The sequence below is a fragment of the Zootoca vivipara genome, chromosome 2, assembly GCF_965207765.1.
Source record: "Zootoca vivipara chromosome 2, rZooViv2.hap1.1, whole genome shotgun sequence".
NCBI classification, from domain to species: Eukaryota; Metazoa; Chordata; class Lepidosauria; order Squamata; family Lacertidae; genus Zootoca; species Zootoca vivipara.
In genome coordinates, this window is record NC_142584.1 from 42133753 (window position 1) to 42144642 (window position 10890).

General features: G+C 41.6%; 1 protein-coding gene across 1 annotated transcript in view; it reads left to right on the forward strand.

Moving 5' to 3' along the window:
- GABRA6 (gamma-aminobutyric acid type A receptor subunit alpha6) overlaps positions 1-7070 on the forward strand; it is a 31079-nt gene extending 24009 nt beyond the window's left edge. The window contains exons 9-10 of the mRNA XM_035107994.3: positions 3432-3692; positions 7020-7070. Coding sequence (XP_034963885.3) covers positions 3432-3692; positions 7020-7070 — 312 coding nt within the window. The remainder of the gene's footprint in view (positions 1-3431; positions 3693-7019) is intronic.
- Positions 7071-10890: the final 3820 nt, after the last annotated feature.

The window sequence follows — 10890 nt, forward strand, 5'->3', positions numbered from 1 at the left end:
CTCTGGGACAGGTAACCTCTCTAAGAGTGTGGGGGGGGGCTCCCCAAAGCGGGTGCACGAGCCCGTCTTGGGGGCCGGAGGGAAGAGACGGGGGCCGGAGTCCCAGGCTGGGGACCTCCTGTTGTGCTCCATCGAGGCGGCGGAAGGGAGGGAAGGGTGTGGGGGGTGCCCGAGGGATCCCTGCACCACGGCGCCAGGTCGGATTAAGATGGACCTGCTTGTGTTCTCTGTACCTCCATTTTTTATGCCAGTCTGTAGCACATGAGTGAATATATGTGCAATGAGAAAGAGGATTGTAGCCGAAGCTCCATCTCTACTTTCAAAAGTGTGAAGGCTTCATGTATGGATAGAGAGGGAGAGAAGGATCATGTCCTGTATACCTCTTTACGTGAATATTCTAACCAAATATGCAATAATACAGTGGATATTTCAGAACAGGCTTGCCTCCCGTATGGCTGATTTGTAACTCTGTGGAGCCAGTGCTTAAGCACAGCACTTAAGCCAGCCTTCTCTAACCTGGCAAGTGCTTTGGTGTGCTATCAGCCCCTGCTTGTATGTTCCACAAGCAGGGATGAATGGAGCTGGAGGGGACTAGGTAAAGGGATGCCGTCTTAAGTTGTCAGTGGCATTTGCTGTGTAGCACAGGATGAAACTTTTGCTTGTGCAATGGAAACGCTTGGCACTATCACTGTATCACACTATCAGATCACTGGCAGGGAACAGCAGTGGAGATGAGCTTCATAAGCTTTGCAATATTCTCCCACGGCCAATTCAGGTAAACAGATCACTTGCTAATAATCCCATCATGTGCCAGCTTTCTCTATCAACGACCATGGCCTGCATATGACAAAGAGGTCTTTCCTGTGGAAATGTGGGCAGTTACTAAGGAAAGCAAGAGACCTGTCTAAGAACAGGCCCATTTTCATTTTTATTTGCTACTCAGACAGGTGCATTTACCTTTCGTTTTCCTTCAGTCTCAATTTAAAAATCTGCATACATTTAAATAATTGAAAATATGTGCTTACGTTTACTGCAATTAACATGTTGCGTTAATTCTTTTTCCCTGTGGGAAAGTTTGCATCTTTGTTTGGTAATGAGTTTGCCACCATGAGTCTGCACCACAGCCAGCGAAGGCCTAGGAAGATTACGGTATTCTGGTACTGAGATAGGTTTGTTAGTGAAGTGGGAGGTTTTGCAGAGGAAAGGCCTACGTGCCTCAAATCCACCCTCAGCCTGTCTCCTCCACTATTCCCTACTTTACACAGCACTGATTGCTGCATGGTGGGAGTGGGTTTTACTTTGGAAAAGTTCAATATATATATATTTTGTTAACTTTGCTGTGTTAAGTGTGCGTTCAGTATCTGATTTCCTTTGTAAACAAACAAACAAACAAACAAACAAACATTTATTGTCACTACACCACCTGTGTGCAGTGAAATTAAATTATAATGCTTTATTTTGAAATCTTTATGATAATATTTGTGTTTCTTGTTCATTATATTGCTTGGAATATTTGCTTTATATTTGACTTTCTCCAGCAATGTTTTATTCTGGATTGTTTTATTTCATGTTTTCATGTAGTTTGTAAACCGTTTTGAACTTTTTTCTTAAAAATATAAAGCAGTATAAAAATGATATTAATAAGAATAAGAATAATAATCTTAATGGAAATAACTATACACTCATATCCAGATTGTATTGACCGCTGAAGCATACAACTATCCTTTCTACATCAGTAAAACATAGAACAAATCAAATCTTGATGTAATCCTTAAACTGCTGGCAGCTGTTTTTTTAAATAATGTTTTGTAAAGCCCATGTGTACATCATCAATACAGCGAAAGGGAGAGGGGGTGTCCCAAGAGGAACTGAAATCTGTGGCAAACTGTGCAGTCATTGCAGTTTGCAAATTTTGAAAAAGCAACAGGGGGACAAAGGAGAACCCGGACGGCATTGGCTTCACTTCAGAAATAAGACCATATAATCCAGAATCTTGAGAGAAATTTAGACTGGCAAAATTTTCAAAGTGTTTCTAGTTTATGAACAACACTTGGCAAAGCAGAGCAAAACCAGGTCAAAGCACTTAGCCCAGAACCAGTGTTGGGGCTCCCATTGCTTTGAACCGAAAGCTTCACACTCCTGCTTGCATACATGACTGTATCCCCTCAGTAGTGAGCGTTGAGGCGCCGTTTGGTTTCTTCCACACTTAAATGTGTTTGTCCTCAAGCCTCCCTTGCAGACCCTAGAGCACAATTATGTATCCTTGCTGGGTGACACACAACATGAAATGACTCTTAAATATATTTGCCCCCAACCTCTATTGTAAATGCTGCAGGCCATAGTGAGATGTGGAAAACAAATCAAAGACTCAAGCCATATAATAGAATCATAGAATCATAGAGTTGGAAGAGACCACAAGGGCCATCCAGTCCAACCCCCTGCCAAGCAGGAAACACCATCAAAGCATTCTTGACATATGGCTGTCAAGCCTCCGCTTAAAGACCTCTAAAGAAGGAGACTCCACCACACTTCTTGGCAGCAAATTCCACTGTCAAACAGCTCTTACTGTCAGGAAGTTCTTCCTAATGTTTAGGTGGAATCTTCTTTCTTGTAGTTTGAATCCATTGCTCCGTGTCCGCTTCTCTGGAGCAGCAGAAAACAACCTTTCTCCCTCCTCTATATGACATCCTTTTATATATTTGAACATGGCTATCATATCACCCCTTAACCTTATCTTCTCCAGGCTAAACATACCCAGCTCCCTAAGCCGTTGCTCATAAGGCATTGTTTCCAGGCCTTTGACCATTTTGGTTGCCCTCCTCCTTAATAATTTGTGTTTGGTGGAGGTGGAAATTGAGAGAGCAAAGTATTCTTCAAGTCCAGAAAGGAGAGGTTGCTAGCGAATTATAGGAGAGGGGGACAGCATATGGACACCATTTCGGTCCAGTTTTTAAGTGAATGCAATATTTGATGCTTGAATTTGTCCTCGGAAAATTACAGTTTATTAGAAGAAAGTGCAGTTCGCTACAGAAATAAAACAGTTGTTGGCTTTCTTCCAATCTTCCTTTTTTAAAAACACACACACAACAAAATATGTCGTCTCTGGCTTTTTCTATAAGGAAATTTTCTCGTTTCATTTAATGTTGGAGCATTCCACCAAATATAACCTGCCAACGAAGAATGGAGATCAGAGGGATGAGATGCAGATACATAGATTTCAAGGGTGACAACAGTGACTTCCAGTGTTTCTGTGCTTGTTTGTTTCATGTTTATTTTAGAGCAGGCAGTGGCAGCTAGTGGGTGGGAGAATGATTAAGAAATGGAAGAGTGGGAAAACAAGAATTTAATATTCTTAAATATTAAGTATGGTGAATAAAACCACAGAGCCGAGTTTCTTGTAAACTGTGTCGTAACCATATTTCTCCTTGCAGCACTCCGACTCCAACTGCAACTTGAAGAAGCGAGTCAACTCTATCACATCTCAAACAGATCAGTCCCTCGAAACAAGCATGTTGTCTAATAGTGCATCTCAAAGTCAACAGACGTCTGTTACTACGCCGCCGCCGCCACCACCAGCACTAATTGGAGGCACGAGTAAAATAGATCAGTACTCCAGGATCCTCTTTCCAGTGGCATTTGCAGGATTCAACCTGGTATACTGGGTGGTTTACCTTTCAAAGGACACTATGGAAGTGAGTAGCAGTATTCTCCAGCAATATGAAGCCTGAACCTGTATTGAGCTGAATTTAGCACTAAAGGAGAAGTTTTTGAATGAATAGATATACTGTGGGCCCACCACATACAAGTAAGAGTTCAGTTCCAGGGGTCCACACACAAAGGCCAAATTGCACAAAGCCAGGAACCCCTGGAACTGCCTCCACAAAGTGTGACCTGAGAAGGTCACGGGAGGGCCCTGAGTGGCCTTCCTTACCAGCCTCTGGGGCACTTCCAGAGCCCTCACATCTCCTTCCCAAAGCCTGGTAAGCAAGGAAAACCTGCTGGGTGGATGGAATTAAATAAATGGGGAGTGGAGAACTTTGGCTTGCGGGTTTACTGTAGTTGGTATCTTAATGTCATGGTCAAGGCCATGACCAAAAGGGATTTACTTTTCATTTTGATGGAGGAAAAAAATCAATTCATGAAAAGGGAGGATGCAAGCATGGATTTTCTTTTTCTATTAAAGTGACTGGGCAAGCTGGCTCCTGCAGGAGTGCCTTCTGCACAGCAGTGTATACACAGTGTGTGTGTGTGAGAGAGAAAGAGAGAGAGAATATAGCTTGACTCCTAAGAGAAGAAAGTTTCATATTCCTTTTCTCCTGCAACACCACCTGCCAGCCTCTCTGTAGGGTCTGGGGCCTCTCCTGAACAATGGGGCATGGGGTGGGGTGGGGCTGTAGGCCAGGGATGGGATAGGAAACTTTCCGTCTGTAAATTTCCTCAAGTTGACTTTTCCTTAGGATCCAAGCCAATATGTTTATTTTGTTTTTATTTGTTCAATTTGTATCCGGCCTTTCCACCAAACAGTACTTAAAAGTGGCTAATGATGGCAATGGTTGTTCAGAAGTTAAAGCCAGATGAACACCTGGTGGGAGTCACCAGCTAATCTGACCAGGAGATGGGGTGAATTGGGGTGATCAATGTAGTGCCCTTCAGATGTTGTTGGGACTCCAAACTTCCATCCAGGCAAGGTGGCCAGAGGTCAATGTTGATGGGGGCTGTAGCACAGCAGCATCTACATATCATCATATTGGCTGCCCCTAGGATGGATAGAACAGTCTGCTGCCTTGAACCCTCATATGATTACCATCACCTAGTTGCTTCCTAACTGTATGGTGGTAGCCTAGATCTTCAGCCACGGTAAAAGAATTCCACTTGAGGAGTAATTGGTTGGTTGTGTGGTTTAAGAATCCCACATAGTGTTTCTTCAAAGTGTAATTTATCTGGGGCAAAGTGACAAATTCAAAACACAATCTCCAAGGTAAAATTATAAGCGGAGGTATTTAGACTACAGCACGTTGTGAAAGTCAGGTTTAGCTGCCATGGGTTTACCACTGAAATACTGACAGATGTTTAATTGCGGAAGCATGCATGGTGATGTTTATAATTTGCAAAATCAAAGTATTAATATCATTGTTTTAAGAGGACAGACATCCCCTTCTACGCAAGATCAATTTGCAATTAATTTAGATGGAATGTTGCAGTACACAGCTTCTCTATCATACGCACATGACTTTGGACGAATGCCATATATTTCATAGTTTATCTAATGCAAACACACACTTCTGGTAATCACAGTGGGATTTACCACTCTGCAAACTAGCACAGACAGTCACAAGCCAAGTACAGAGATTGATGGAGTAAGGATTTTCCATTCCATTCCATTAAAGAAGCTGACTGTGTGAATGTAGAATTAGGGACAAAAGAACATTAATTTTTGGAAATACCACAAATAGATTCTCTCACTCCAAGAAGATTTGCTACAATAAAATGTGGACCTAAAATAAAAAAGTTTATAAGCATATTTTTTTAAATAGACAAACGAATATTTTAGTCTTCAAGCCACCACTCATCCAGGTCTTTGACTGAGCTTTTACGATGCCAGGGAATTTCACTATCAGAATGTTTATCAACAGCACAGTTTCTGAGAGAAAAGCATAAGATTATTTTTTTGCTGAAGATAAACTTCAGACTGTAACTGTATGCTTTGTTGGGCAGGAGAGACAGGAGCCCAGGGAGGCAGAGCTGCAATGTGGGGGCTGAGTGGAAAGAGGAATTCAAGAGCAGACAGAAGGGTCAGAAGAGGCAAAATGAAAGATAGGATGGGTAAAAGAGTAAACAGGCTAGATAAAGGATGGTATGAGAGAACAGGAAGTTATGAGTACAGTACAAGGGAAAGTGGGGGAAGAGGGAAAGCCTTACACAGAGGAGGAAGAATATACACTGTACTATTTAATGCAGGCATAGGCAAACTCGGCCCTCCAGATGTTTTGGGACTACAACTCCCATCACCCCTAGCAAACAGGACCAGTAGTCAGGGATGCTGGGAATTGTAGTCTCAAAACATCTGGAGGGCCAAGTTTGCCTATGCCTGATTTAATGTGATGAAAAGAACAGGAAATGAAGGTTGGGAGAAAAAGGTCACGGACCCTGTTGACCAGGAAATCCAATGACAAAGGAATAGTAGGAAGCTGGATTTTACACTCTTATTTGAAACAACCAGCCACAGAGCATTGTTAAGTATAAAGTATAAGTATACCCACAGTATATTATCTAATTTGCAATGATGATTACATATCCGCTGGGAGGAGTGCAGAGAACACCATGGTACATCTGCAGCAGCACAACTGGACACCTTCATCTGCCCCAGCTACAACAAAACATGTCTCTCCCACATTGGTCTCTACAGCCACAGCAGCCGCTGCAACCTCCCAACAGCTTGACTTCACCCCCAAAGGCGCGCTCCTCCATTGTCCTCCGAGGCAGACAGACGCCAGCACAATAACAATGGAACATATTCTTGTTTGCACTCTGTTTCAAAAAGATAAAAAATAAAATAAAATAAAAAGTTGTGTGTTATAAGCAAGGTGGAGAACTGGATCTGACTGATGGGCTGGATCCTTGTCTCCCCCACCCCTAATGGGCCATGTTTGACAGGTTGGTGCGGCTCCTCACCTGACGTCACTGCGATTCCCCCATGTGCTTTGAAAACAAGGCATGTGGACAATGGCACAGTTCTTAAAACTTTTAAGCATGAACTCCAGAATTATTCACATGTCGAACTACATTTCAGTTACTAGGAAGGTGGGAGCGGAATGTGTAGAAAAGAAATAGCTAGAGAGTCATTGCCATGCACACTTCGTATTGGGCCTTATTGAGTCACGTCAGCTATGATTCTTCCATACAATAAGTTGCTGATTTAGGTCTTCTGAGACAAATGAAAATCAATAGCACCCATGTTGCTGATTGACTGCCCTGTAGGGAGTATTTTACTGAATTTTCCATTGACTCTTTTCTTTCAGTTTTTTGAACCTACTGCAATGCATCTTCGAAATGACCATCAAACCAACTGATGGCTGCAAACTCAGGTGTGACAACGGACCAAAAGACTCACCGGGCTAAGTGACTGGTTCTAAAGACAATTGTGAGGCTCTGGTCACTGAATGTAAAATATTTCAGTGTTTGAAGACATCGCTATGAACTCTTGGCACACAGACGGCACAATCCTTGTATAGTATGTACCCCATGGAGGGTGATCACTGGAACAAGTCCTTCTATTGATTCCCTTTGTGTTTTAGCTTGTTTGCTAAATAGCTCAGGGCTGAAGCTTGGGCTTAATTATTCACTTACGCTCAAATTGTTGCTCCCTACAAGGTGCTGTTCTAGGCTGTGTATCAAATTGCATAGCATGGTGGTGGCATAATGCTGGCACAAACGTCAGGGTGAGAGGCTGCCACTTAACCAAAAAATTCAGACAAGCACACTTGTAATTAAGCTGATCTAAAGCCTGATTCTATGAGCACTTACTCAAAAGTAAGTCCTGAAGAATTTAGTGAGGCTTACTCCCTGGTAAATGTGCATAGGACTGCAGCCTTTGCCCCACCAAGTTAAATGGGAAAACATGAGCTAATGCTGTCTTTAAATATTCCAGGGATGGTAGCATTTTAAAGCAAATCAGACTCAGAATAACACCTTAACATCCTTTATGTACCCTGCTTAAGTCAAGGTCTTTTAGATTTTTTTTTAAAGTGATGTATAACTTTTGATAAATAAATAAATGAAATCCATAAAAGAGCAGGATCTGCAAGCTTCCTTTCATGCACAACTTGGGGCCAGATGCAACTAAGCTGATGTGCTGGTGGAAGCCAATGCACAAAGACTTTCCTTTGTGCAACCCCTGCACTCTCCAAGTTTTAGAATGCAGGTGGGATAAAAAAAAATATTAACCACCAAGAACATCTTACTGGGAGAATCTGGGCAGGATAAGGATGAAACAGACTCTTTCTGCTCTCTTCCATAAAAATGTGCCATCAAACCTCACACATTAATGTTGCTGGGTGTTTCTGGTGCTTATGCTGATCTTTGAGTTCCTTCCAGTAGCAGGGCAAGACAGGCTGCAAAGTGAGGTTCTGGGTGGGCGGGCAGGAGAGATAAAGGGGGAGGAATCCATATCTTAATGATTTGAAAAGACTTTTTTTAAAGAGTTGACCTTAACATAGGGGCAACATTGCCAATAGGGCTCTGTTTCAGACAGCCAAATGTGCTGGGCTGAAAGGGGTGGGCTGTTTCTCCCTTTTAAAATTTTACTCCTCTTCAACTCCAGTTTAACCAGGAAGCTTTCTAGAACTCAATCCAGAACTGAAGCATGCACATTGTTTTTGGTTCTTCCAGCTCACTTGAACCTTTCCCCCCTTACATGACACCCACATCTTTGGGGGCAATGTTGCATTGAAGTGCACATGTGCTCCTGCACATTAGTAAAACACTACATAAAAAAGGATCTTGATACACCAACATATGTCGTCGCATAAAGGTTGGCTTTTTAAAAAACATAATGTGCATTTGATAAAATAACACAGAAAAAGATTCTTGATGCAATCATGAATATGTTCGCCTCAAGATGGCTAAAGCACAGCATTTGCAGATCAGTAACACACGAGGAACAGGGACCGAGCAACAGGAGCTCACTCCATTGCGGGGAAAGTGCAAGTAGATAAATAGGTACCACTCCAGCGGGAAGGTAAATGGTGTTTACGTGTGCTGCTCTAGTTCACCAGGAGCTGCTTAGTCATGCTGGCCACATGACCCAGAAGCTGTACGCCAATAAAGCGAGATGAGTGCCACAACCCCAGAGTCGTCCGTGACTGGACCTAATGGTCAGGGGTCCCTTTACCTTTACCTTTTAACACATGAGGAGATCCCTCTAGTCCTGCCACCTGTAATGTCTAGAGCCATCTAGTCTGGAGAAATAAACACACTGAAGTTCTCATGCTTCACCTTAAGTGAGTTGTAGATTAAGATGCATGCTATTGCTAATGGAAAAGTTATAATTCTACTGAGATTAATGAAACTGTTGATAAACACCAGGTGAAAATTTGGCTTAGAACTAACAAAAGATTAATATATATATTTTAAAGATGAATGCTGCACATTTCATTCTGCTATGCATTTTCATCCTACTGTATGCATCCCCCCCTGATTAATTTTTTTAAGAAGATCTACAATTATGATTATATAAATCGCTTGAAAGAAGCTGAACCATTCATTGTTGGCATTCTCTGTTCAGTTGCATCTGTATTTCTCGTGTATCTTTATATAACATACAAAGTATTGCCAATAACTTTAGTGGCTCCCTTTTATTTTATCTGGAGGTATTCCAGTCTGTTGTAACACTTTTATAACACACATTTTTGGGACATGCTTCTGAGATTTTATGATCCTGAATGTAATGGGAGAAACTTTTGCTAACCAAATTGTTTCAGCTCGTTTTCCTTCCAGTGAATGCTAGTTTGGGAGTCCGTAGCGTGACAAATGGCACAATGTACTCTATATTCTGTTCAAAGCACTGTGCGGCTAAAGGCTCTTTAGTACAGCACAGGAAATGACGGAAGAGAAAATGCAAGTGATTCTCACCTCTTCCTTTATCAGCTCTGCTGCTACATGCAAAGGGAGGGAGGGCTCTCATATCCCAACCCCCAAGAGAACGCACGTGCTGCACACTATTGTATATTACAGTAGAAGAATTTTAAAAAGAATGATCTCTTAATTTATTTTACTATTGTTAGTAAAAAGTCACTTTGGAAAATGAATCTAATTTAACAACTGTAATGTATATATATTATATGTACATCTGTAAATATTCAATCACAGTTTTAAAATGGTGTGATATAGCTTGTTACAATAAAATATAACTAAGGATATATTACATTTGGGGGGGAGGTGAATGAGAATGAATGTATTTATTTCTGTATTTTGTCATAATAATTAAACATAGAAGAAAATAAAGCTCTGACAGCAGTACAAAAGACTAAATAAAAATCATGAGCTTTTTTAAATGTACCCAATTATAGATAGCACGTGAATTCCCTACTTTTATGTACAAAACCTGCATGACAACCCTATAGGTTTACCAATGGAAAGGATAACTGGAACATTATACATGGCACGCTTTATGCTACCAGTCATAATAATAATTTAAATAATAATAATAATAATAATAATACACGTGTAGCCTTCATTTGCGTAATTGGAAAATCTCAAAAATAGAGGCTCTCTGATGCATCTTAGATAGACTACACAACTTGTACACAAACAGGTTTAGTTTGCAACAGAACTTTCAATAACTGAGAAGTTATGGGCAGGATAGTGGATGCAATCTCCTTACAAGCATTCAGTTCCCCAGGCATTTCAGCCATCTGTGAAGGGCTACATAGTTAATTTTGTATGCTAGATCAAGGATGTGGAAGCTGTGGCCTTCCAAACATTGCTGAATTACAGCTCCCATCATTCCTGACCTCTGACCATGCTGGCTGGGGCTGATGGGAGTTAGAGTCCAACAGCTTCCAGAGAACCACATGTTCCCCACTCCTGGATTAGAAGATGCATAGTCCACATGACAAGTACTCAAATAACATAGTTGCATTTTTCCTGAAAGGGGAAGAAATGGAGGCAGTGAGAGATTTTACTTTCTTGGGCTCCTTGATCACTGCAGATGGTGACAGCAGTCATGAAATTAAAAGACTCCTGCTTCTTGGGAGAAAAGCAATGACAAACCTAGACAGCATCTTAAAAAGCAGAGACATTACCTTGCCAACAAAGGTCCGTATAGTTAAAGCTATGGTTTTCCCAGTAGTGATGTATGGAAGTGAGAGCTGGACCATAAAGGAGGCTGAT